This window comes from Melanerpes formicivorus, unplaced genomic scaffold (assembly GCF_026170545.1).
Source record: "Melanerpes formicivorus ecotype bairdi unplaced genomic scaffold, bMelFor1.0.p_v2 SCAF_3, whole genome shotgun sequence".
NCBI lineage: Eukaryota > Metazoa > Chordata > Aves > Piciformes > Picidae > Melanerpes > Melanerpes formicivorus.
The window spans coordinates 20,734,153-20,761,827 of record NW_027142355.1 but is presented as its reverse complement, the minus strand read 5'-3'; the positions used below and the strand labels follow the sequence as shown (position 1 = coordinate 20,761,827).

The window sequence follows — 27,675 nt, the reverse complement described above, 5'->3', positions numbered from 1 at the left end:
ACTCAGTGGAATCAGAAGAAATTACAGCAAGAGTCAACATTTTCTAGTCCCCTCAACATCCCAGAGATACCCATTGATGAATGCTACCTTTCTACACAGATCTTCCAGAGCAAGACTGTCGCAAGAGGTCTGGACACTGAACCGTCTGGGCGGGTTTATTCTGTGCCCCGGCAGCAGACGCAGGCCGTCCTTCCTCGCAGCGCTCCCCTAGATTCCTACTGCCGAGCGCCGAGGAGGGCTCGCAGCGACTCCGCTGCTCGGGCGAACCACCACCCCGGCAAACCACCACCCCGTGGCAGCCGGGTCCGGAGCCAGCCATGGCTTCGGCTGTGGCTCATTGGGGCGGCAGGCCGCCAGCCTAGGGGTCGGTATTGAGTCGACCGCCCCGCCTGCTAGGAGCCATGGCAGCTACCAAGCTGTGGCGGGTGAAGAGGCCCCTGGCCGCGGCCTTTAGCAGCGGCACAGCGGCGAGACCCGGGCAGCCGCCCCCGCCGGAGAAGCTGACGGTCCGGCATCAGGCAGGGGGGATCCGGTGAGGCGGCAGTCGGGGAGGCGACGTGGGGAGGAACCGCCACGGGTCCCTGAAGCACCGACTGCGGGGATGTTTTGGGGCGGGTTGGTTGTTGTGTCTTTTTTCTGCAAACTCCTTGTATTTAATGGCTTTCACAGAAACATTATCTTGAGCAACCCCAGGAAACGAAACGCCCTGTCTCTCTCCATGCTGCAGTCCCTCAAGGAGAACCTGCTGTACGACGTCAAAAGCAAAGACCTGCGAGTTATCATCATTTCAGGTACTGCGTCATTTAAGGCCGACGGAAGAGCAGGGGTGGGTGAGGAAGGAGCAGAAAGGCGATAAGAAAGAATTCAAAGCGAAGTGTCTCCCAGAATTACAGAAAATGGGAAGGGATTTGCGTATTGTTTTTCATACAGCTGGCTTAGGACCATGTGTAGGGTATGCTATGGACGCCTCCACCCTTCAAACTCTGCCCGCATGCTGTTCCTTTATACTCACTTCAGTTTCCACTCTGACTTGCTTTGTTCCTTGAACATGCCATTAACAGTTGATTTGGGGTTTGTGATTCTGGATCTAAGGAGAAACATTAGAGAAACACGTTTCAAAATGTCTGTATTCCAGTCAGCTTATGCAGTATGTTTACCCAGGCTGTGAGGTTTTGCTTTACAGAAAACCAATCAGTAGATAAAGTAATTGTAAAATAAACATTTTAAACAAATCAAAAGCCAGGTTATAATGGTTATCAAACTAAAGAAATAACATCTCAGCTGCAGGGGTTTATGCAGGAACAGGTTGAGCTGATAGGAGGATTTTTGCCTTTGGTGGCAGCTATAGATTGCAGTAAACAGGGTTTCTTCAAGTCGTGTACTCTGTTTCCTTGTTCTAAGCCAGGATCAGCCTCATTGTCTTTGTCAGCAGTTTGTGAAGACTGGTTTTAAAACTCTCCAAAGAAGGAGACACCATAATACCAGTATCAGTCACCTGTAACCTGCGGGTGTAACCCATTTTCTCTGAGCCTATTAGAGTTTTCTTTCATGTAGGTATTAACCTGTAGAGTTGTTAAGGATAGTGGAACTTGAGCTGTTCTTTTAACCCTTTTGTTCTTTTCCCCCTTACCTATTTTAAGGTATTCTTCCCTTCCAAACAGCTTGGTGAAATAGCTTTGGTAATTTAGGATGCTGTTGTTTCCTGTAGGTCAAGAAAAATGTGTTAGTGGACACAGATGTGAGAGTGGAAGTAAGCTAACTTCACAGGGGTCAGTTTAAATATATAGTCAACATTTTAAACAGCAGGTATGAAACATTTCAGGCTCTCCTTTGGGAGTACAGTAGTCTGTGAGTTTGCCAGCACTGTTTCTTTTTGTTGTTTTTGTTTTAGTTCAAAAAAAAATTGTAAGTTTGCATTGATTTGCAATTCCCTTGCCGAGTGGAATGCAAAAGAAATCTTAAGGCAATAAAAGGCCTCTCAGGGAGTGCTTTGAGTCTTTAGCACAGACTGCAGTCGATTCTTCAGTGAGACACAAATGGAAATGTGATTACTTTCCACATATGTGTTGCTGATCCCATCAGCTGATTGATAATATAATAGAATAGAATAAACCAGGTTGGAAGAGACCTTCAAGATCATCGCGTCCAGCCTATCATCCAACACCACTTAATCAACTAACCTATGTAACCAAGCACCCTGTCAAGTCTCCTCCTGAACACCTCCAGTGGTGGCGATTCCACCACCTCCCCAGGCAGCCCATTCCAATGGGCAATCACTCTCTCTGTGTAAAACTTCCTCCTGACCTCCAGCCTGAACTTCCCCTGGTACAGCCTGAGACTGTGTCCTCTTGTTCTGGTGCTGGCTGCCTGGGAGAAGAGACCAACCTCTGCCTGTTTACAACACCCCCTCAGGTAGTTGTAGAGAGCAGTAAGGTCGCCCCTGAGTCTCCTCCTCTCCAGGCTAAGCAGCCCCAGCTCCCTCAGTCTCTCCTCATAGGGCTTCTGTTCCAAGCCCCTCACTAACTTCGTTGCCCTTCTCTGGACTCGTTCCAGCAAGTCAACATCCTTCCTAAACTGAGGGGCCCAGAACTGGACACAGTACTCGAGGTGTGGCCTAACCAGTGCAGTGTACAGGGGCAGAATGACCTCCCTGCTCCTGCTGGCCACACTGTTCCTGATGCAGGCCAGGATGCCATTGGCCCTCCTGGCTGCCTGGGCACACTGCAGGCTCATGTTCATCCTACCATCAACCAGCACCCCCAGGTCCCTCTCTGCCTGGCTGCTCTCCAGCCACTCTGACCCCAGCCTGTAGCACTGCATGGGGTTGTTGTGGCTGATGTGCAGAACCCGGCACTTGGATGTGTTCAATCTCATGCCGTTGGACTCTGCCCATCTGTCCAGCCTGTCTAGGTATCTCTGCAAAGCCTTTCTACCCTCTAGCAGATCAACAATAATTGTGTGGTTATTTCTGGATAGACTGTCACATAGGAAACAACTGCAAGGTTGTGTCTTCATAGTTGTAGCTGGAATCATCATGTCTACAAAAATATGTAAAGTTCTAAAGGATTCAAAAGCATCAAATTGGCTTTTTTTTTTATGGAGGATATCCTCATGACAAAAGGAAAACCTGTTGTAGATAGTGTACCTGTAAAGGCTGCTAATCTTAGCTGTTACTGGAGGCAAGCACATCCAAAGCTTACATCCACAGAAACTTGCTTTTTTGTTGGCCAAATGCTGGACGTGCTTCTTGGGATTCTCTAGATGAGAGTTTCATCAGTAGAGGAGAAGATGCCCCAACAGTCTTTGTGGTTCTCTTCTTGCAGAACAGTGGGTTTGGGTTTTTTTATTTCCCCCATTGTGGCCTTGAACACCATGACACAAAACTCGTGATGCTTATTTAGTAGAAGTTAATCATTAATGCTGGGTAAAAAAGAGACTTAACAGTATGTGTTAGTCTGAGAGCAGACCACTCCATCCTTGCTGCAGCTGACTAGTTTACATTGTACCAAGGAGCTGTTTAGAGCACTACCTTAAAAGAAACTGGTCTCAGCATTGTAAAGTGTCTGATTTTTAACTGAGTTAACCTGGAATAGAACTAAAACAAGGTTTTAAAAAATGTTTTGTGAGGGTGACTGTGCTTAGGTGGCAATTTCAAGTTGTTACAAAACCCAGAAAGCAATGTTTTGCAACTCTCAAAGCTCCTTTTTGACCATTGACATCTATTTACCTGACACATCAATATGCTGCTACTCCTGGTTTCTCAATAAATTCAGAACGACTTTTCCTGAAATTCTTCACAGCTGAAGGACCTGTCTTTTGTTCTGGCCATGATCTAAAGGAGCTGGCAAGTGAAGATGATGTGAAGCATCGTTCCCAAGTGTTTGAAATATGTGCAGAGGTAAGCAATTCTTAGGTGCCACCTGTTTTGCCTAGTATTAAGAGCAAGCAATGCTGTTGGTTTAAGGAGGGATAGCATTGCTCATCTGCTAGCTAAAGGACGGACTGTTGCTCCAGATGGCTTGCTTTTTTGCTGCTCTGCCATTTTCATACATGATCGTGGTGAAATTGTGTTTTAACTGAACTTCTATACATGTAAATAAAAGGGCTAGAATGCCAATGGGCACATCTCCTATGACATGGTGTGTTGCTGAGTTTAGCCACTGCTCACAGGATGTTAGGTCTTGGAAAGGACCTCTGGAGATCATCAAGTCCAACCCTCCTGCCAGATCAGGACCAAATAATCTAGTGCAGGTCACACAGGAATGCATCCAGATGGGTCTTGAAAGACTCCAGAGAAGGAGACTCCACAACCTCTCTGGGAAGCCTGTTCCAGTGCTCCATCACCCTTACAGTACAGAAGTTCTTCCTCATGTTGAGGTGGAACTTCCTGTGCTGCAGTTTACATTCATTTCCCCTTGTCCTATCACAGGGCACAAGTGTGAAGAGGCTGTCCCTTCCTTCTAGACATCCAGCCCTCATATATTTATAAACATTTATTGAATCCCTTCTCAGTCTTCTCCAGGTCTCTCAGCCTTTCCTCATGAGGCACATGTTCCTTCTAGCTGAATATTTGGACAACGTCTTTCCTAAAAATCTAGGGATAAACCACCTTCAAATCACTTGTGATCAAATATCTATTCCCAGCAGCAGACTAATAACTGAAGAGCAGCTTGAGTAGACACAAATAGAACATGTGAAAGTAAGATCCAACTCACTGATTGCCCAGTCAGCAGACCATAGACATTCTGATTACAAAGGCACAAACCTTGAGGTTGGGAAATGAAAGGGAATCCTGGAGCCTTTGGAGAGAATGGCAAAATCCCCCCCTTGATTCTAACAGCACTAGAATCTGATGCCTATCCTGTTCAGAGTCACTACAGAAAGTATTCTGGCTCCTTAAGTAATGATAATCTCTCTGCACATTGTCAAGCCCATATTTAACAAATGTAAAAACCATTTGTGAAAGTTGCCACTCAGGGGCATTCAGTGTAATTATGAAGGAATCATACTGGAAGTTTTGCCTGGGTTTCACCTTGGTGTGCTGATCACAAAAAGGGAAGCACAAATACAGCTGAATGACAGGTTAGTCCTTTCATTAGAAAGGAGCCAGGATTCAGTAATGTAGCAGCCAGTAGTTTAAGATTAATTTTGCAGTTACGGGGTAGAATACCAGTATGCTGTCAGTGGAAAACTGAACCATGAAGCATCTGAGTCACAGAATAGGAAAGGTAGGTAGAAAAACTGTGAAACTTACTCCATGTAATGTGATATCAGGAGTTGATAAATTTCTGACTTTAAGGACCAGGAGAATTTAAATTGTCCTGTATGTATATCTAGCGTTGCAGCTATACTCAGGCTTAACAAGTAGCATAGTAACCTTAAGTTTGATAAATAAGGACAAATAGCAAAAGAATAATAGAATGTCAGCGTTTAGAGTTCAAGACATGCCTAGCTTTCTCTGAGAGAATGGTGCCCTGCTGTGCAGTAAGTTTAGTAAAGGAGCATTATTACAAATAAAGAATGGTACACCCATTTTAGATGAGACCATGGAAGTCAGTGATTGAGATACTCAAAACACAACTGGACACAGTCTTGAGCATCTTGCTCTATTTGGGCCTGCTTGATACAGGGGTTGGACTTGGTCATCTCAAGAGGTCACTGACAATCTAAATGCATCTGTGAAATTGCAAAGCAAGTTCAGGAAGAAATTAAATGCAAGAGATGAAATAACAATTGAAGTGATCCCTTTTCTGATGTTTGTGGCAGTGGTAAGTGCTTTAAACTGGATGAATTTCCTTAAGAGATTGAAGTTTCTCATAAATCACAACTCAGTATTGTCCTCGTGGAGGAGGAAGGTCTTACTGTCTAATAGTAATGGCACTTTACAGGCAAACAGAAATAGATTAATTTAAGCTTTATTTAGGATCCTAACTAATACGTTCATTTTAGCTGTCAGGTAGAATAACAGACTTCTGCTTTTTGTTGCGGTCAATAGAGAGAGAAAGGTACTTATGAGGGCTTCCAAATCAGGATTGTTTCTTCCTAAATACCAGTACTTAAGTAGCGTGGATCCTACATTAAATTACATGCCTACAGCATTGTGGACTGGGGAGGCCAGAGCATTGGACTGGTTTTCAGGAACATTGGCTTCTACATCTAAAACTTCTCATGTTAGGCAGATCAACCCAGCTGCTACCCCTCTGCTTCCCCATGCATATCACAATGTCAGCAATACTGTGTAGTGCAGTATCCCACAACTAAGTACTTGCCACATACAGGTTTGAGACAGCTGAGAATATCACTTCTCCAGAGGCTTTTCAAGCATAAACATGTAAGTACCATTTTTTTTTCAGAGAAGCAGCTGACTTTGAATTTTTACAACCACAAGAGTACTCTGAAGTTGTTTTTCTGTACAGATGCACGTGTCGTTACTCTCTTGATGTCTGCTTCTCAGTATCTATTGAAGATTTGCTCTTCCATCTATGTTTAAAAACAAAGACAAGGACTGATCAAATTCAAAACTAAGCGTAGGCAATTTTACCCAAGCAACATAAAATTTGCTAGGTTTCATCTACTGGACAAATTGAAGTAGTAAATGAAAATTCATTCTCTTACTACACTAAGCTAATACAATTTTTCTTTTTTTTTTTTTAAATCCATATAATGACTAACAATTTAACGAGTATTTTCTATCTTCTGGCATTAGAAGCCACCCTCTCAGCTGGAGGGCTGAGCCCAGAGAGTGGTGGTGAATGGTGCCACATCCAGCTGGCGGCCAGTCACTAGTGGAGTCCCCCAGGGATCAGTGCTGGGCCCCATCCTCTTTAACATCTTTATTGATGATCTGGATGAGGGCATTGAGTCGATCATCAGTAAATTTGCAGACGACACCAAGCTGGGGGCAGGAGTTGATCTGCTGGAGGGTAGAGAGGCTCTGCAGAGGGACCTCGACAGGCTGGACAGATGGGCAGAGTCCAACGGCATGAGATTGAACACATCCAAGTGCCGGGTTCTGCACATTGGCCACAACAACCCCATGCAGTGCTACAGGCTGGGGTCAGAGTGGCTGGAGAGCAGCCAGGCAGACAGGGACCTGGGGGTGCTGGTTGATGGTAGGATGAACATGAGCCTGCAGTGTGCCCAGGGGGACAAGAAGGCCAATGGCATCCTGGCCTGTATCAAGAACAGTGTGGCCAGCAGGAGCAGAGAGATCATTCTGCCCCTGTACACTGCACTGGTTAGGCCACACCTCGAGTACTGCGTCCAGTTCTGGGAAGGATATTGACTTGCTGGAGCATGTCCAGAGAAGGGCAACAAAGTTGGTGAGGGGCTTGGAACACATGCCCTAGGAGGAGAGGCTGAGGGAGCTGGGGCTGCTTAGCCTGGAGAAGAGGAGACTCAGGGGTGATGTCATTGCTATCTACAACTACCTGAACGGGGGTTGTAGACAGGCTGATGATGGGCTCTTCTCCCAGGCAGTCAGTACCAGAACAAGAGGACACAGTCTCAGGCTGCACCAGGGGAGGTTCAGGCTGGAGGTCAGGAGGAAGTTTTAAACAGAAAGAGTGATTGCCTACTGGAATGGGCTGCCCAGGGAGGTGGTGGAGTTGCCATCGCTGGAGGTGTTCAGGAGGAGACTTGACAGGGTGCTTGGTTGCATGGTTTAATTGATGAGGTGGTGTTGGATGATAGGTTGGACGCGATGATCTTGAAGGTCTCTTCCAACCTGGTCTGGTCTGATTCTATTCTATTCTATTCTATTCTATTCTATTCTATTCTATTCTATTCTATTCTAATTAGGTGAGATTTTTGATTCCTGCTGTATGCAAGGCAAACCTGAGTTAGAAAAGAGAAATTAATCTTTTTTAACTTCAGCTATCTGAAGTTGGATGTCCAACCATCAAGAATTATCTGAGAGAGAGAGAGAATACAAGTGGTTTTCCCCATCTTATTTCTAACACAAACAGGAATTTTTTTTTTTCCTGGCAGGTAAATCTCTCCCTGGAATGCAAAGTAAGCCTAGAAAGACATCCAATGATTGGGTGAGATCAACCCTGGCTTGAGATCATGCAGAAAGCAGCAAGAGGATGGTTTATTTTCTTGGGACAGAGAATTTATTGAGTCATTTTTCCATTATGAAGCAAATGAAGGTGGGGATGGTATGTCTCAGGCATCTTTCCATAGCCAGGAACACCAGACCTGCTGTGCAGAGACACCCACATTCCATGCAGATCTGATAACAAGTATTCCTGCCTTTAGTTCATGTGATTTCTATTCCCACTGAAGTCAGCAGCACCAACAGGCTGCCCAGGAAGGTGGTAGAGCCCCCATCCCTTGTGGTGTGTAATGGGTTGGGGCAGCCCCCCCTCCCCACCACACGCAAAAATAACGACTCAGACAAACGGATTGCAAAAGTGATGAAAAGTTTAAATAGAACGGTGAGTGCGTGCAGAGAACTAGAAATACAGTGACAAGAGAGAGACCCAAAACAGACCCAGAGAGATCCCATTCCCACCTGAGGGTGCACCCAAACCCCCAGGGCTCCTCCTTCCCCCCCTTCACTGCTAGGCTAGTCTCAGCTGGCCAGATCTGAGACTGCCCCTCCCCCTGTGGCCTTGGGCCTAACCAGGCCCATGGCCAGGAGATCTCTTCCCCAGTTACCAGGTGGCGAGGAGGAAGGAAAGAGGAAGTGCCAGACCCCGCCGTGAGACTTATAGTGGTGCAAGGGATCATGGTAGGAAATAACCTAATTTCCGGTGTCCACCCACTGGGCTGGACTTCTGGACACAGGAAACACCCCTGTAGCAGAGGACACCCAGCCCAAACTACGACATGGTGTTTCAGAGCTGTCTAGATGTGGTGCTGAGGGACATGGTTTAGTGTCAGAATTAGGAAATGGTTGAACCTGATGATCTTACAGGTCTTTTTCAGCCTAAATGATTCTGTAAGTCCAACTCATGCTACATAAACACAACTGAGCAGCTACTGGAACAGCAGTGGTTGTGTGCCTTGTGCATGAGAACAGGTTTTGCAGAGAGATTATTTCTTTTACTAAACTCCAATTTACAAAGCTGAAAAATGCACACGAGGGGTGTGAAGCAGTTGGAAGTGCTAGTACAGCCACTGCTTAAATGTCAGGCACTGACTGACCACTTTCTTTTGTGCATGCAGGTTATGACTTTAATCCAGAAACTTCCAGTACCAGTGATTGCCAAAGTAAATGGCTTGGCTACAGCTGCAGGCTGTCAGCTTGTGGCAAGCTGTGACATTGCAGTGGCAAGTGAGAAATCTCAATTTGCTACTCCAGGAGTAAATATTGGACTGTTCTGCTCCACACCAGCTGTGGCCTTGGGCAGATCTCTTCCAAGAAAGGTAGGTTTCCTTCACAGACACTCACTGTAATTTTGCAAAAAGGAGATTCCCCCATTAGGAGTTTTAGTTCCATTGCCTAAACTTTATTTTCCTGCAGTACAACATTCCATTCAAAATCCTTCATTGCAAAAGACATCCTCATAACTCTTCAGGCTGTGAAAGCAACAAAGTAACTCTTGTTCAGGGAAAGCAGGTTCCTACTGATGCGATTCCAACCAGCGTGAACTCACAACAGCAGCACACCAGCTCAGCATTCCCTTCCCTCTCCAGCAGTCAGCTCTGCATTAGACAATGATGTTCTCCCCTAGTGAGGAAACCCCTGCAAGTTCAGGATATCAGTCCCACAAAGTTATCATTTATTGCCAGGCAGTGATATTTCACTGCCAGCATGACCTGCATGGGTGTAGATCAAGATGTTTAAATAGCATCTAAACTCCCCTATATTTTCTTCATGCTTTATTTCCTACTGATGCTGACTACACATTTCTTGCTGCATAAACAATACTGTGCTCTGTAAAGCATCTGTAATGGAGAAAATTTAAATTTATGATCCAGTTGGATTCATGTGGACACTCTCCAAGCCCACCTGGGCTCTGCTGAGGTGCAGTGACTTAACTGCACAAGTCCAATTGTTGCATAAGAGTTTCAGCTTTCAATAACCTATCCATCAGGCCATCCTGATAAAATACAGTCTGTGGGCTTCTCCCAAGTGTGCTATGATGTACAGTTATGGTTGTTTCTGAATTAGTATTCCTGGGGCTTGTGATCACCTGTTTAAAGTGTGTGGGTTATTCTTTTCTCTGCCACTTTCCAAAATAGAATGAACATTCCCTACAGTTCTTAGGATTCCTGATTTTACCTTTTATCAAATAAAGTGTTGCCATTGTTTGTAGCTACTAGAGCAAAGATACTAACGAAGATAATCAGCTCTTGTGATTCTGTGCATTGGTTGATTGCATCAGGAGTCATGGAAACAAATTCTTATGAATATATAATATGTAATAGTCACTGAGTATTTGGGGGATTATTTCATGTGATACCTTAAGTACAAGATCCTGGAAGTAGCAGGCAACTAAAATAAATGCAGCTGTAACATTTGAAAGTGCCCCAACCAAAATGAAAACTAAGGCAGGTATTTTCAAAACCTACCATTGACATAGTATATCTCTATTATATGCCCAGCTTAAATTACTGCTTGCAGTCATTTGTCATTGTGGACTATCCACATCTCTCTTAAGAAATTCCTACTGCAGTCAGCAAGGATTGTGGGCTTTTGAAAAGAAACCCAGCAGTGTCACCCTAGGACAGCAGGCATCACTGGGCAGGTTTGGAAAAAGGCCAGCTTTAGACCTAACTCTCATTGCTGAAACCTCTTAACACTTCACTGGCAGTTCAAGAGGCCAAAAGATGTAATTCTTACATTTGTCAAAAGAGAAACTTGCACTTGAAGGAGGCTGAAATTCCCCAAACAAGCCGAAGCAGCAAGGCAGTTGAACTGACTTAATACAATATTTTTCTCTTATTCAGGTGGCATTACAGATGCTTTTCACAGGAGAACCTCTTTCTGCCCAAGAAGCACTAATGCATGGGCTTGTCAGCAAGGTGGTACCCGAAGACAAGCTGGAAGAAGAGACCATGAAAATCTCTCACAAGATATGTGAAAGCAGCAAATCCATACTGGCACTGGGGAAAGCCACCTTTTACAGACAGATTACCCAGGACCTCGATACTGCTTACAAAATGACTACTCAGGTCATGGTAGACAATTTGACGTTAAGAGATGGGCAGGAAGGTATTGAAGCCTTTATTCAGAAACGTAAGCCTGTCTGGTCACACTCTCAGGATGAGAAGAAATGAATCTTATTTCTAAGCTCACCTTAGCTATGCATTATGACTCTGCACACAGCTGCCTTTGAGAAATTCATTTTTGTTCTTACTGGAAACAAAATTTCTCTTCTTGTATATGCCAAAGACACAATGAATTTATTCTAAGTATATAATAAATGCTAAAGAAAATCAAACCAAATGGTTTTTTCAACAATGAATTTATGGCTTTAGAAGGGACTCTGTGCTGCAAAACTCCGTTTAATATGTCCTAGGTTACTAAAGGAATCACAGGTACTAAGAGTTCAGATGACCCTGCTCGGTACCTGTCTCCATAGTTGTGGATGAGAATTTCCATTTATTGTTATTAACAGGGAATTAAAGGTCTTGGACACATTCAGAGATGATGATAGTACCTAAAACAGTGGATTCCAATATTTTTAATGTGCTACAGACAAAAGCCTGTAACAGTAGTCCCTTGCTCCTTATGAATATATCTGTTTATGAACTGTATGCAATATTGCTGTCCCCCTCAGCATATCCCAGTTTTCCACTATCAGTTCAAGCATTTTTCCCAGCTTTAGAGTTTTGCTGTTGACTCCAGTGAGGCCGAGCATAGAATCATAGAATCAATAAGGCTGGAAGAGACCTCAAAGATCATCAAGTCCAACCTGTCACCCAAGACCTCATGACTACTAAACTGTGGCACCAAGTGCCACATCCAATCCAATGAACATCTCCAGGGATGGTGACTCCACCACCTCCCTGGGCAGCCAATTCCAATAGCTAGCAACTCTCTCTGTGAAGAACTTTCTCCTCACCTTGAGTCTAAACTTCCCCTGGCACAGCTTGAGACTGTGTCTTCTTGTTCTGGTGCTGGTTGCCTGGGAGAAGAGACCAACTCCCTCCTGGCTACAACCACCCTTCAGGTAGTTGCAGACAGCAATAAGGTCTCTGAGCCTCCTCTTCTCCAGGCTAAGCAACCCCAGCTCGCTCAGCCTCTCATAGGGCTTGTGCTCCAAACCCCTCACCAGCTTTCTTGCCCTTCTCTGGACATGTTCCAGCAAGTCAGCATCTTTCCTGAACTGAGGGGCCCAGAACTGGACACAGTACTCAGGGTGTGGCCTAACCCGTGCTGAGTACAGGGGCACAATGACTTCCCTGCTCCTGCTGGCCACACTGTTCTTGATGCCGTTTGCCACCTTGGCCACCTAGGCACACTGTTGGCTCATGTTCAGCCAGCTGTCAATCAGTACCCCCAGGTCCTTTTCTGTTTGGCAGTTCTCCAGCCACTCCGACCCCAGCCTGTAGCACTGCATGGGGTTGTTGTGGCCAAAGTGCAGCACCTGGCACTTGGACTTACTGAATGCCATCATGTTGGACTCTGCCCATCTGTCCAGCCGGTCAAGGTCCCTCTGGAGAGCCCTTCTACCTTCTAACCAATCAACATCTGCTCCCAACTTGGTGTCATCTGCAAATTTATTGATGACTGACTCAGTCCCCTCATCCAGATCATCAATAAAGGTATTGAACAGGCATGAAACAAGCATGGTTTGGGGATGTTTAGTTTCACAAAGGGCACGCTGCAAAACGACACACTGTGGGCTTCATCAGAAATTCTCAGTGGCAGGGTTTTGACCCAGTTGTAATTTCAGGCTGTATGTCTGTGGTTTATCACAGAATCTTAGATGTGTTAGTTGGAAAGTCCATCCTTGTGCTTAAAGCTGGGCTTTTACCAGCACTGCAGCAGTTCATTTGTGGATTTATGTTCTTGACAACCTCCAACAACAGGGATTCAGCTGCTCCTCTGGGTGGTCTGAGCCTCAAAGCAGCATTTTTTTGGCCATTGCCCCTGTTATCTTTGTAACAATGATCAAGGAGTCACAGGCTGCAGTTAGACCATGTTTACACTCCTCTTTGCCAGACTGAATAATCCAGCTTCCTCCACTCTCCTTGTAGGTCATGTTATCTAGGTAACCAACTTGGTAGCCCTCCAGTGTACCAATTACAATTTTTCCATCTCTCTTTTGTAATGGTTTTGTCAAAACTGGACTGTATTCCAAGGATGGTCTTACAAGTGCTGAACAGAGGAGGACAAATCATTTCCCTCTATCTGATGACCACTTCCAGCCAGTCAGTATTGCTCAGTGTGCATTTTGTCTTGTGATGAGAGTGCACTTCTGGCTTGCATTCAGCCAGACATTGACTGCAAGCCTGGTTGCAGCAGGACTGATGCTCTGCCAGCCAGAGCCTAGCCTGTACTGGTACTTGGGGTTTTCTTTCCCTGGGTGTAGAACCTTCTGTTTCTCTTTAGATTATGGATCTTTTGGGGTGAAGCCAGGCCATTTGTTGTATCAGCCATTCCCCCAATTTCACGTAATTGGTGAATTTGCTGAGGATGTGTTCTTGATGATGACTCTGAATGACAGCCTCAGAATCAGTCCGTAGTGATGAGATGACCTTTCAGCAAAGATATTTGTTCTGAAGTTTCACATAACCAAACCATGAAGACTCATCCATTTCATCCTTAACTGGGTAACTAAGAAAGACCAAGTGAATTACTGTGTAGATCAGCCTTTTTTCCTTTGTTGACAATAGAAGTAGCCTAAAGTGGCTACCTTAGACTTAGGTGTCTTAAGTTACATCAGATGAATCCTATCTACAGCTACTAAACCTCCCCTCTGGGGACAGGCTCTGAGATTTGGGGCTGTTCAGCCTGGAGAAGTGAAGGCTCGAGTGAGACATTATAGTAGCCTCCCAGCACCTGAAGGGGGCCTACAAGAAAGCTGGGGATTTTTTATAAGGGCTTGTAGTGATAAGATGAGAAGGAATAGGTTTAAGCTTGAGGAGGATAGCCTTAGAATTTATGTGATGTAGACTCTTTACAGTAAGGGTGGTGAGACACTGGAGCAGGTTGCCCAGGGAGGTTGTTGATGCTTCCTCCCTGGATGTGTTCAAGGCCAGGTCAGACAAGGCCTTGAGCAAGCTGATGAAGTGGAAGGTGTCCCTGCCCATGGCAGAGGGCTTGGAACTAGATGATCTTTAAGGTTCCTTCCAACCCAAAGCATTCTATGATGAAATATGGAAGTATCGTGAATCAAGAAAGACTCTTTTAATGTGGGTTTGATTGTGTGCCCTTGGTTCCATGTCTGTATGACTGTGTTATGATTGTAAGGAGGTTATTGATATTCAATAGGTGACATTATTAACAAAAATATTAATAACTTTACTAATTTTAAAAAAATCCCATGGAATATATTAATAAAACCTATTTACTGGTTAAAAGTATTCAGTTGTGGAACTGATATCTCACCAGCAGGAACATGTAACAATTTAAGCAATATGAGCAAAAATCCAGAAACAACAAACAACAATTTAAACTGTAAAGAAAAAAGGGAACATCAGCAACAAAGCCGGAGCTTGCCCACGAGGTGGGGGGGTACTCTAGAATTCTCTAGGGCAACTGACCTTTAACAGATGCTTACAAAAATCAGATTCATAATTACTCACTGATGGTGGTACCTGGTGGTTGCTGAGGCATATTCAGGATTTATCTCCGAAGGCTTTGTAGCTGAAAGCTTTGTAGAAAAGAGGTTGCTGCTGACGCTTGCAGGGCTTGTTGGCTTTGTAGTTTTGCCTATTTGGAGACGTTCTTCAGCTGCAATCTTCGCAGTGGTGCTCATTACTTCTTCCAATAAACTAAACTGTACCGGGAACTCTCGGCTCCTCCTGGGGTTCATCTCTCAGCCTGGTGAGATGTGTCCGTTCTGCTCCTGGGCTTTACAACGCTGTACAGCAAGGGGTCTTTGCAGTCTTGTCTGGGTAAACTGAAACACAGCTCAGATTCCAAGCAAGGCTTGTGATTTCTCCCAGAGCTCGGACAATTGCAAGGCAAAGTGCTGGCTCTTTGGGCTGGTATTTATAGATTTCCTGAGACAATAATGGCCAGTGACAACAAAGACTGAGAGATAAAAACCTGACACTGTAACCTACAGAAGGGGTTTTCTCCAAACGTGGCCAAAGGCACACACACCTGACCCACTTGGACTCCAGGGCATGTTCAGGCAAGCCTGGGCAATGTGGGCATTTTCCTGAAAAAACAGACCTGCTGGCTCCTGCCCCATTGATTCAGAGCATTTTGAGGCTTTTTGTCCCTGCAGGACAGACTGTTAGTTCAATTTTTCAGCTCTTCTCTGGAATGAATCAGACAAAAGTCCTAGGACAGTTCTCTCCAGAGATCAATTACTTCGAGGCAGTATGGATAAATTCATGAGCTTTAGCTTGCTCAGCCCTTCACAGTGTCCTGAAACTATCCCTATAGTCCTTGCCAAGCATTCCTGAGCATCCTCAGCATTGTGCTAAAAACCACCCTGCATGTTACTTTGGGCATTTTAAACTGAAAAATTACAGCAATGAAAGGTCAGCAATTCTATCTTTGGGCCAGGAAGGTGCTGTGTGGAGCTAGAGGAAGTCCAGGTCAAGTATTAAGCAATGCAGTTGCTGCAGGTCTGCTTCAGAATGACATAAGCATGAGAGCAACCTTGCAAAGGCCATTGTTGGTAGTGTCAGCCTTGTGACTGTCCCCTTGTTAGGAGAAGTGGTCTCATAGTTCAGTCACATAGTGGCAATAGGCTGTACTCTATCATCAGCTGCAGTGCTGAGATCAAGGTGTTTCATGACACTTTGCTGCTTGCACACAGCAGAATTACATTCTGTTAGTGCTTATACTGGAGCAAGGCTGGGATAGTTTGGACCAAAAAGCAGCCTCTTTTCTTTCTAACTGGCCTACCTATTTTCATTCAAACCAGTGATACTAATACCTGTATCATTTATATGTATACATCCCCACAAAGCATTTCTCTTTGCCATTTACAGTGTGTACTGAGGATGAAGAGAAAGCAATTCCCAGGAATGGAAACTTAAACTTGAATTCACCATTAAAAACTATATCAATTCACCATTAAAAACTATACTAAAAACTATAGGGAAGTGAAAAATATAGATCATTTCATAGTATCATAGTATCATTTAGGGTTGGAAGGGACCACAAGGATCATCTAGTTCCAACCCCCCTGCCATGGGCAGGGACACCCCACACTAGATCAGGCTGGACAGAGCCTCATCCAGCCTGAGCTTAAACACCTCCAGGGACGGGGCCTCGACCACCTCCATGGACAACCCATTCCAGGGTTTCACCACTCTCATGGTGAAGAACCTCCTCCTCACATCTAGCCTGAATCTCCCCACCTCCAGCTTCATTCCATTCCTCCTAGTCCTATCACTACCTGAGATCCTGAGAAGTCCTTCCCCTGCCTGCCTTTAGGCCCCCTTCAGATCCTGGAAGGCCACAATTAGGTCACCTCGGAGCCTTCTCTTCTGCAGACTGAACAGCCCCAACTCCTTCAGTCTGTCCTCATAGGAAGAGTTGTTTTAAAAATATAAACTTCTATAGTTAGCATTAGGAAAAATGGGTTAGTTTTATATGAAATCACATAGTTTATATAGGATAGGAACTGTTGTTGGCAGTTAAGAGATAAAAGGGTTAAATCTGGAGCCCAATAACCTTCATCGTGTCCTCTTTAATGCAGTAAGATGCACTTAGATGCTGTTCCCACATGCTGCTCTAAAAGCATTAGGAAAGAGTAAATTGTTTTAAAAAATATTTATATTTAATGGCTATCTTGCAACTACTCAGCAATTCTCTACTGGCTCTTTTGTTCCAGGCTTTTAGAAATAAGTACATTATCTGATTTTTGCAGAATAGTGCTCTTTCCAGCTAACTGCAGCAATAAAAAGGTTTAACTGGCCATCTTAAAACATGTGTGATAGTTTAAATGAGCACATTCTTTCAGATATTTAGAAATTCTCCTTCTGAAATGAATTGCCATCTACACAAGACAGACTTTGGCATTATTAACTCCTCATTAAAATTTTTGAAGGAAACAAAAAACCTGCGTTTTAAAAGAATGGTTACTTGATTTGAAATAATACTGCAACAGAATCAAATTCTGGTTATCTTATTCTTGCACATGGATTCATTGAATTTGAATGGCCTCATAAGACACTAATCTTAGAGATATATAGGTGTCCTTGGTATGATGCACTGTGAGCAGGCTGCCATTGATGGAAATGCTGTGTAAAATTAAGAATAGTCCTACTTAAGCAAGACAAAACTGCTCAGAAGAGCAACCAAGGCTGCTGAGGGGTTTAGAGGTCATGTCATTCAAGGAACATCTGAGAGGGGAACTGGGGTTGTTTAGGCTGGAGAAGAGAAGGCTAAGGGCTGATCATATTTCTGTCGACACCTACCTGAAAAGAGATTGTAGTGAGGCTGGTGTGGGGCACTTCTTCTGCCATGTAAGTAGCAATAGGATGAAAGGAAATAGATTTAAGTTGTGCCAGGGGAGGCTTAGATTGGATATTAGGGAAAATGTATTGCTTGGAGAGTGGTGAGGCATCAAAACAACCTGCCCAGGGAGGAAGGGGAGTTGCCATCTCTGGAGGTGTTCAAGAAGCGTGCAGATGTGGAATTTCAGGGTATAGTTTAGTGGACATGGTAGTTGGGTTGTAGTTAGACTCGATGATCCTAAAGGTCTTTTCCAGACATAATGATTCTATTAAAATGATGATGAGAGAGGAAATTCACTATCAAAAGTGGTGTTCTGGTTGTTTATAAGACAGACAGAGGGTAGGAGCATTACCTTGTCCTTGGCTTCCCCTATAAAAGACCAAATACCACAATGCCTCAAGCTCTTTCACAGTTCAGACCCACAGAAGCTGAGGAATCACAGCACTCTGGACAACTGAGTTGAGATCCATAAGAACACTGCTTTTTAGGCTCCTGGTCATTTTCAGTCTAATTCCCAGGTACGACAAATGTTTGTGTTGTGCTTTCAGACCTTGAAGAGAAAAAAACATTAAGTATGTTTAAACTCAGTTTTTACAATATTTTTTGGTACTATTTTATGCAATAATGTAACAGTGTATTTAGCAATCATCAGTTCCACAAATGGTGGCACCCACAGGAACATTACCCTCTTGCCTGAACCACTTGACAGAAAAGCTTCAGAAGGTTATAGAACATTCCCTGTGGATTGACAAAGCAACATAATTTTTCATTTCTGACTTGTGTGGGATTTTCAGTTTTGCCCACATGTGCTTTTAATGTTTAATTTAATGGATTTTCAGGCTATTCCTGGAAAAGAGACCAGTTTCAGGACTGTTAATTTAAGTTCCACAGGCAAGAAACAGCAAACAAAATGATAGATTGGGAGCCTTACCACTGTGGCTATCTATTGCCTCAGGAAAGAGTTTGTCCCAAAATAGTAAGGATTCTTGCCCTTGTCACCCTATTCATTCTTATTAAAGAGTCTGCTCTGCAGCGATGTCTGCCAGGTAATTAGCCTAGTTTCAAGGGACCCTAATACCATGTGGCACACTCTTATCCTCCTCTGTAAACTAAGTACAACTCCATCTGTGTGCACAGCCTCTAGGATGCAGCTTATCACTGCAAATGACAGGCAGAGACACATTTTCTTTTCATATACACTGGAACAACTGGAAACTGGACAGGAAAATGCAAGCGAGGAATTGCCAGTATGAATTTAATGAACTATCTAGGCACTGACCTCAGGGTCCGTGGAGGCCTCAGAAGAACGCGTTTGAACCTTTAACTGGAAAACATAGATAAGATACATAGTTAAAATCTGTGATGTAACCGATGAAGGACTTGGGGGTACTGGTGGATGAGAAGCTGGACATGCACTTGCAGTCCAGGCCAGTCGCATCCTGGACTGCGTCAAAAGAAGCTTTGCCTGCAGATCGAGAGAGGTGATTCTGCCACTCTGCTCTGCTCTGGTGACACCTCACCTGGATTATTGTGTCCAGCTATGGGGTCCCCAGCATAAGACCTGCTGGAGTGGGTCCAGAGGAGCACCTCCCTACAAGGACAAGCTGAAAGAATTGGAGCTGTTCAGCCTAGAGAAAAGAAAGCTCCTTAGGAGACCTTATAGCTACATTTGAGTATCTGAAGGGGACCTACAGGAAGGCTGAAGAAGGACTGCTTAGAAGGCCTTGTAGGATAAGGGGCAATGGTTTTAAATGGCAGGAGGGTAGATTTAGGGTGGACATATAGAAGAAGTTCTTTACAATGAGAGTGGTAAAATACTGGAAAAGGTTGCCCAGGGATGTGGCTGAGGCCCCAACCTTGGAGCCATTCAAGATCAGACTTGATGTGGCCCTGAGCAGGCTGATCTAGTTGGAGGTGTCCCTGATCACTGCAGGGCTTTGGACAACAAGACATTTGAGGGTCTCTTCCAACCCAATGCAATATGTGAATCAGAAAAAGTCAAACAAACCAAGGTGCAGCAATAGTTAGAGTAACACTCAGCACAGGGTTGTTCCTAATTTATGAACCAGGCAATAATCTGATTCACTACATCATTTGGGGGATACATGATGAAGACAGAGTTAAACAGAGGACTTGGATGATGGCCAGGGTATTTATACCTTCCATGTTCCGCAGAGTCAAAGAACAAGATAGGACTTTATTATATAAGCTTTTATATAAACTTCATGTGCTTTTCTTCAGGCTGTCTGACCCAGAAGTCAGCAGACTGGCAAAGAATTAGTTTTGCATTGGTTTGTAGTAATCCCCTATAGCTGTCGAGGAGAGAGCTTGAAAATATATACTACAAAGGCACAAAACCTGGGAGCAGTTAGCATTAAAAATACATGAGTAACTCATTGGCAAAAGCCAGCCATCTAGCCAGGCGTCTAGCTCCTATTTCTGAGACTTTGGATGGCAACACTGTGTCCTTCACAGAACTGCCTCTGGGTAATTCCTGTCTTGTCATTCCTGTATTGCAGATGGGGAAATTGAGGCCAAATGTCCTGTGCCCAAGGTCTCACTATGAGTCAAGTGCCATTTGTAACAGTGGCACGGAGAATTTCGACACCTGCTCCTCCTACTTCTTCGCCAGAAGGTTTTCAGTAAAATCAACAGAAATGCAGGATGATTGCATACCCTGAAGAGACAGCAAAGGCTTATGAATGGGAATTATGAGCTACTGCATCAAAGGCCCCTGACAATTACTGGATTTTTGATGAATGTTGGGGTAATTTTACTGTCAACAGTGTCTCATTAGGAGCCTGGTAGTGTTATTTCTGACCATTATCTTGCTCAGCATCACATTGGGTTGCTCCAAAGAGCAGAGATTTTACATAAAACCCATCTGTCTCTGTAACTGTAAAACTTTCTAATAATTCTACATTTAAATAATCTCATGGAAATGCTCGCTGCCGTCTCTAAGCAATAAGGAGCCTAGACAAATGGTTACATTTCCATGAGGACCTAAAGCTATGAGACAAATCTCATCCTGCATTGAGTAGGATTCATTTGTCTTGATTTCACTGCCATTGCACCTCCATTATATTAATTCTGAATTTAGCCACTGAGTAATGCATCCTCAGCCTGTTTTACACTCTCAGAGGAGGGAAAAAAACATGAGCTGTACCTTTCTCGCTCTCCCTTGTATAATGTACCATCTTCTGCCTGCTTGTTGTCAATATTAGGAATTATTTTTGTCAAACACATAGCTTTTATAAAAAAGAAAATAGTCAAAATGTACCATTAATACCAGTATGCATTTGAAAAGAGGAAAATTATTAATTACATTTTGACGTGGCCAATTGTAGTAATTTCCATTATATGACTTTTAAAACATTGTTTTAACTATTGGCATTCTGGAGTCACAATAATGGGAGCATCACAGGGTTATTGCTTATGTTATTGTTTGCTACAGAGAAAAAAATTTAAACAAAACCAAATAATAATGTAACAAATTAAAGTTGTGCTACTAAAATTTAAGCCAGATTCATGGCTTTCACTCATGACTGTTGTGCATAGCTACTTAAGAGACTTTAATTTTCCCTCCTTAGGTAGGGCAGGGCTTTTAGCCTTACCCTGTTGACACCAAAACTTGTAATACTGTGGAGTAACTGAAGTAAGAAACATTTCTGTAGCGTAGATCAAATCATAAGCAGTTCTTCAAACTAACTGTCTGTCATAGCAGTGCAAGTTAATCTGTTGGACTTACTACAGATACATCTAATCCACCAGTTCTGCTAAAGGAAAGTCACCTACTGAAAAGGCAGAACAGGTTTGGATGGCAACATCTAGACTATCTGTAGCTTGGCTCATTAGAGCCATATGTCAGTAAGTTCTGATGTAATGGGTCATGTTTAAGTGAGTGGAAGCTCCAGCCATACTTGAAACCGTCTGAAGGAGTCTTTAAGGACACATTAACTGCAATAAGATAATGTTCACATTGAGGCTGCCTCAGTTGCTGATGACAGAGAAGTCATTAGGTCTTCCAAAGTGCACTCAGGTTTTATTCCAGACAATTATAGTGGATGAAGTAATTTCTGGAAAGATGGGCAATGTTTTCCCTGTCAACTCTACCCTGTCAGCATCAAGGATAATGTGATATATACCTGTTCCAGTTTTCTCTAGTTCCTGGCCCAAAATCATTCTCAGTGTAGACATCAAGTGATGCTTCTGGAAAGAAACAATAAAGTAAAATGTATATAGAACATGAGGGAAATGAGAAAGCAAATAAACACATGCAGTCATCCTCCTAATATCACCACCAGTCTGGACATTAATATTTTGTTTCTTGTACCTGTTTAATGAAATACTCTTCATGCCATTAAACCTTTAGCATCTGTTGGTTAAGGGAGTTAATCCTGTAACAAAAATCTCTGCTCTGAGTGTTACGATATCATATAAATCTAGACATGGGGAATACTTCTGAGTTAGTCTCCATTCTCTTTTAAGACCTCACTAGATTAGGGTAAAAATATTTTCATCTTTTTCTTGTTGGTTGGTTGGGTTTTAGTCCTTACTATGAAGCCATTTTTTTTTCTCTCCCTCCTTGGGTGGGTGGTTGGTTGTTTTTTGGTGGTGGTGGTGTTTGGGGTTTTTTTGGTGTTGTTTTGTTGGCAGTGGTGGTTTGGTTTTGTGTCTTTTGTTGTTGTTGTTTTGGGGTTGGCTGGTTGTTTTTAATGAATGCTTTTATTATTATATAAGCACAGAAATCTAGAAAGTTTTACAAAATACCACATATCACATTTAAACAACTGGTAGCACTGCCATGAGTACTGGAATAGGGGAAAGCATCAGGTTTTAATGCAAAACCTCTAAGAGATGACAGAAAACTGACCTATTTTACCCCTTAATTGTGACAAGCAAGAAGATTCATACAAGGACAATCAGGCCCTTATTCATTAGCCTGAGGTTATTATTAATTATCAATATTAGTGCTTATTATTATTGTTGCTATTATTCTTGCTATAATCTGCTTGATACAGTGACACCCCTACAGTTCAGTAATTTAAATTTTGGTATCTCCTCCCCATAGCTGGGCTTGGAAACTGATCTTAATCACTGAACTCAGAAGCTTCTGCTGCCTGAGTATGGGAACAGTATTTGTGTGACTTCAAGAACAGACTTTTATGCTTATGCATAGCCTGTAAAAGAGTGCTTAGTACTTACCATGTCTTCAGGGTAAAATGGAAGTTGTCAGAGGTAACAGTTCTTTTTTTGTTGTTGTTATTTGTGGATATTCCTGTAAGATTTTTGTCCTTTTCCATGTGAGCATTTATTCAGAGCAGACAACCCAGCAATATGTCCATAGACAGTTTGAAATCTTTATGAGGCACTGGATGGTTGAAACACATGACCAGTTTATTCAGCACTCACAGCTTCCAAACTAGCAAATTCCAACAGGAAATTTACCGCAGCAGAAGTCTTGGTAAAGAGCTCAGTAGCAGTTCATAGGCCAAACCAAATAAAACCTTTTAAAAGGTCCCAGAGCTTTCTATCCCATTCATCACTACAATATTTAAATACATTTTTAAAGGCATTTGTTAGGTAATTCTGAGATGTAAAAAAACCAAGGGGGAAAAATTTTAAGCTCTGGACACAATATTTTAACCCAACCAAACAAGAAAAAACCAAAACAACCAAACATACAAAACAAAACCAAAACCCAACCCACAACAATGGGATTCACTTCCTGGCTTTTTCACAAAACTCTGATGTGACCTTGGGCAAGCTGAGAGAGGCAGAAAATAAATGTGGCTGTCTAATCTAGCCTCCTATTCATCATAGCCTGCTTACCCCCGTACAATATTGGACAGAATTACAGCTTTGGTTGTGCCAAGGAATTATCTAGCCTTGTGAAGAAAAAAGGAAAAAAAAAACCAATGTACCCCCAGTGTGATCCATTCTCCTTGCAGACAAAACTCAAAACTTCTGGCTTATTTCTGTTTTGAATTATCTGACTACAGCTTCCATGCAGGGCAAGAGAGCTGCTTTATTTGTGGGCTCAGCTAGATCTTTCAGTATGTCAGCAGTCTATGCATAAAATAGGGCAAATAATTCTTTGCTTTTTCACTAGCCTTAATCTTGTCCTGTCTCTGTAGAATGCAAGCTCTCCAAGGGAAAATTTGCTTCCTTTATGTGTACATTCTGTGCCTTGCATAACAGCTTAAACTGGAGTCAGGTTTGAGGTGGGATGATTATTATGTAGCATCTAACTTACAACAGTGGGAAAGGGCATAAAAACCCCAAGCAATAAACCCTCTAAAATCTCTGCGTCAGAGAAGTACTTTCGGTTTACTTCAGATCCTCATAATTCCTTGTCTGTGCTACAACAAAAGATACTTCGTTTGTAAAGCGATGGCAAACTGTCGGCAGAGGGCAACAACAGCTCACATCTTGAAACAATTGCTGGTCAATGTGTTAAGGCAGTTCTGTCAGTGTGTTTTTTCTACTTGACTGCGCACGGGGAGTGAGCCTCTGGTTTATTCAGGCAGCTCTCTGAAGAGCCTGTGTGAGAAAGTACTCCTGAAGTCATAGAAGTCATGCATCTAAACTCTCTTCTGCTTTCCCTGCATATCCTGTCTTTGCATCCTCACTGATTATGTTGGAGTACTGGTTGCAATCTGAAAATCAAGATGGGCAACTCAGTACCAAATTCAGAGAAGATCTTTGGAAGTAAAAGGAGACACTGTCCTGCTTCGAGAAATACAGATGTTTTTGGGGACCTGAACCATGCAGCAGAGCACAGTTTAGGAAAGTCTGGCTGTTTGGGCTGTCATAGGAAGTTTTAATTTTATATCCACAGGGGTTTGTGTAGATTGGTAAGAGGTTCTGGTGTGAACAGTGATTCAGAAGGACCTTCTACAAGACTGGATCAGCAAGCCAGGCATAACTGGCAAGCACAATGGGACAGACATGCCTTCATGCTTCAGATTTTGAGGAACAGCTGGCGATCCAGAGGATGTGTCTGCCAGCCAGAGTTCAGCAAGCCAGGATCTCAGTGTTGCTTCTCCCACTTCCTTAACAGGTGAACTGACACCATCTCTTCTCTCCATGACTCAGTTTCCCCACCCTTAAATAAGTTTAAAAGCATTGAATTATAAAAATTAATCAACTGTGCTACTCACATCTTGGTGATGAATTAATGTGCTTGTCACACTGCTGGGCTAGTCTGATGGGTAGAGAAGAAAACTGCTGAAGGTGTTAGTCCAGCTGGACTGTAAATGCCAAGGCACAGCAAGAACTGCTGAAAAATAAAAATATTCAAGTCTTCTCCCAGCAGGAACAGTATTTCAGTTGTAATGCAGATATCCTGTCGAGTCATTCCAACCCTCAGGGCAGGTGAACACTGTGAGAGTCTGCAAAGGTAATCATTAGACTATTGCAAATATTACAGAATACAAATGCCAGGTGTCTCTTTGTCTGGGCTTCAGCTCTATGTCTGGTTTCATGAAAAATAAGAAAGTGTAACCACCCATAATGATACCATTAATAATATTTGGAATTTCAGGGAAACCTGGTTATCAGCCTGAATTAACCAACTCTCCCCAAATTCCTGTGCTGTAGAAGAAGGATGTGGAGCAATTAGATTGTTCAAAGCTAGGCAGTGAGGGAAGCCTCCCAACTTCAGACATCAAAAGAGCCAGTATATGGGGCTGTGCTGAAGCTGCAGAGGAATTCAAATAAACAACATTCAATGACCAGCTCTGGAATGCAGCAAACCCAGCTAGGTCAACAAGCACACCGATAAGCATGCAAGGTGACAAGCAGGGTCCAGCCCTGGCTAAACCTCCAGGAGCCCATGGTAATGGGGTAGGGGTTATATCAGTTTTGTGCCAGGCAGCTTCTAGACAACTCTCACCAGCAGAATGAGTGGTAGATGTAATTTAACTTGCTTCATCAGTTTTTACTACAAAGGCTCCATTCACACCAGAGTCATCCCTATCAGTCATGATTCAGTGTGTTTTACATTGGACAACCTTCAACCCTATGGTGCCATTGTGCTCCCACACTGCTGAGACAGAGGTGATCTGTGTCCTCTGTCTCATTTTCCTCTCTGCTACTTTTAATCCTTCTCTGACTCAGTGTGGAGGCTTAAGCTGTTTCACCCAGAAGCCATTTCAGACTATGGCCATCTGTAACCACAATATTGAGCCACTGACAGTAATAACACTAAAAGCAAGCAATTGAAACTTTGAAACCAAAAGCAAATATTATCTCAGAGTGTTAAGCAGCTATAATAACAATTCTGGCAAGATTGTATTTTAAGCCAAAATTGTGCTAGAGAAACATTTTTGCAACCTTTTTTTCTTTTAAATCCTCAAAGAAGCTACATTGTTGGTCCTAGGAAAAAAAAGAAAAAACATCAGTTTTAAGCAGTTATTTTTCTCTTCTTAATGAAAAAAACTGCATCTTAAAGGTTTGAAGCAAAAGTTTATTCAGACATTTCCATATAGATGACAAAAAGAAAACCAATATTCTTTTATGGGGACAGAGAGTTCCTGTTAAGGGTATGGTTGCATAGAGGATACAAAAATAGCTGATAACATAAGAATATACAGGATGCCATTAAGAACTCAGGTGCTAATAAGACTGAATCATGACTGCCCTGTGGCTATTCCATTACAGGTCTTCTAGGAGGTGTCTCTACCCACCATGAGTCAGATTCCTGCCTCTGTGTCAATGCTTCTTCAGGAAACTCCCTATAGACAAGCTGGCACTTATGTTCTCAAAGGAAAATGAACCAGTCTCCCTATGCTTTAGCTCTTCCAACTTCAAGAACAGATCACATAGGCAGTTTGGAGTGAGCACAGAAAAAAGAAGCCTGAGAAGTCTCTGTACACTGGCACAGGCAGGAACCCAACAGCACTGTAAAGGTACAAAAGATGGCTATGAGCCAGTTTTGTTCCTGTTGGTCCTTGAATTGATGTTGGCTCTGACACTCTTGTGATTTTGAACATTCAGGCCTAGAGGACAGACTTTTTACTGCCTGAATTAACATTCTGCCCTCAGTTACCCTAGGCAAGGTTAATGACTATAATTTAAGGGCCTATAATGGTTTGTTAAATGATGTTGAAAATGGTACTTTCTTGAAAACAAGTAATGAAGAGACAAACAAGAGGTTTGCACTGTACTTCCTAATGGAACAGTCACAAACCACACATTTGTAACCTGTTTTGGGGCAAGAGCAATGCATTAACACATATGTATAGCTGGCCTATCTCATACTGTTTTCTGCTATGCCAAATGCCACTGTGTGGCAATGCCAGCGACAAGCAGTGTGAGCGATCTGGCAGTGCCGGCCTAGAGCCTGACATGGTGGTAGGCCATAAATGCAGAGCCAGCTAGCAGTGTAGCAAAACAGTGCTGTGCCTGCAGCATGTAACTAAAACAAGACACTGGTAGCTATAAACATGGACAGTTATCTTGGGACAACAGGACATGCACCTGCATCAACAACCTCATTGTGTTATTAGTAGTTGGACCAATAATCTGTAACAGTGCAATGTGTGGTCACTCATAGGGAACCAATAGAGCTGTGCCAACGAGGCTCTCCGAGTTTATATAAGTTGTAGCAGTTGCCTTGCTACGCACTTCTTCTTCTGCCTTTCCTGTCTCCTGTTTCTTCTACACTTTACAGTGCTATACTTGCACTACAGGCCTGCTCCATAGACCTGCACCTCAGGCCTGCACCATCGGCCTGCAACACTGGAACAATAAAGGAACAATACTCGATCACATTGGTCAGCTGTATTGATTCCCAATCTCCGTCGTCCTACACCACTGTGTGATCGTTTCCTTTCTATCATGGACTTCACAAGAATGGCACCTGTAGCAGAGCCTGCACTGCTGTCTTCTAGCAATGTGGCCTCAGTGAAGCAGTGCCTTTCTTGATGAGGACCAGCAAAGTAACCATAGGCATTACCTCCCAAGAGGCAGGGCTGGCCAGAGAGGGAGTGAGCAGTGCGCAGGTGACCTCACCTGTTCTGTCTGTACTGATGCTATTCATAAAAATGTTTATAGCTATTAAATAAAAACTTGGCATTAAAGACTAGCAATGCAACTTTGGTATTTAGCATTTGCCAGAAACACCA

At 43.3% G+C, this 27,675-nt stretch overlaps 1 protein-coding gene and 2 long non-coding RNA genes across 4 annotated transcripts; 1 reads left to right on the top strand and 2 right to left on the bottom strand.

The window, feature by feature from the left end:
- Nucleotides 1-218: 218 nt before the first annotated feature.
- ECHDC3 (enoyl-CoA hydratase domain containing 3) lies at nucleotides 219-14,724 on the top strand. Of its 2 annotated transcripts, XM_068168517.1 has the most exons (6): nucleotides 219-532; nucleotides 670-791; nucleotides 3,801-3,898; nucleotides 7,990-8,013; nucleotides 9,172-9,372; nucleotides 10,900-14,724. In XM_068168517.1, the coding sequence occupies exons 1-6, from the start codon at nucleotides 402-404 to the stop codon at nucleotides 11,227-11,229; spliced, it is 906 nt and encodes a 301-aa protein (XP_068024618.1). In that variant the 5' UTR covers nucleotides 219-401; the 3' UTR covers nucleotides 11,230-14,724. The 2 variants fall into 2 exon arrangements, with proteins under 2 accessions (XP_068024618.1, XP_068024626.1); XM_068168525.1 differs by lacking the exon at nucleotides 7,990-8,013 and having other exon boundaries at nucleotides 221-532.
- On the bottom strand, nucleotides 5,900-14,779 carry LOC137456857 (uncharacterized). The gene is made up of 2 exons (XR_010991141.1): nucleotides 14,707-14,779; nucleotides 5,900-6,480 (listed from the first exon to the last, which is right to left on the bottom strand). It is a non-coding gene; the product is annotated as an uncharacterized lncRNA (long non-coding RNA).
- A 3,251-nt stretch (nucleotides 14,780-18,030) lies between these two features.
- LOC137454337 (uncharacterized) lies at nucleotides 18,031-22,910 on the bottom strand. The gene is made up of 4 exons (XR_010990586.1): nucleotides 22,751-22,910; nucleotides 21,691-21,754; nucleotides 18,825-18,869; nucleotides 18,031-18,095 (listed from the first exon to the last, which is right to left on the bottom strand). It is a non-coding gene; the product is annotated as an uncharacterized lncRNA (long non-coding RNA).
- Nucleotides 22,911-27,675: the final 4,765 nt, after the last annotated feature.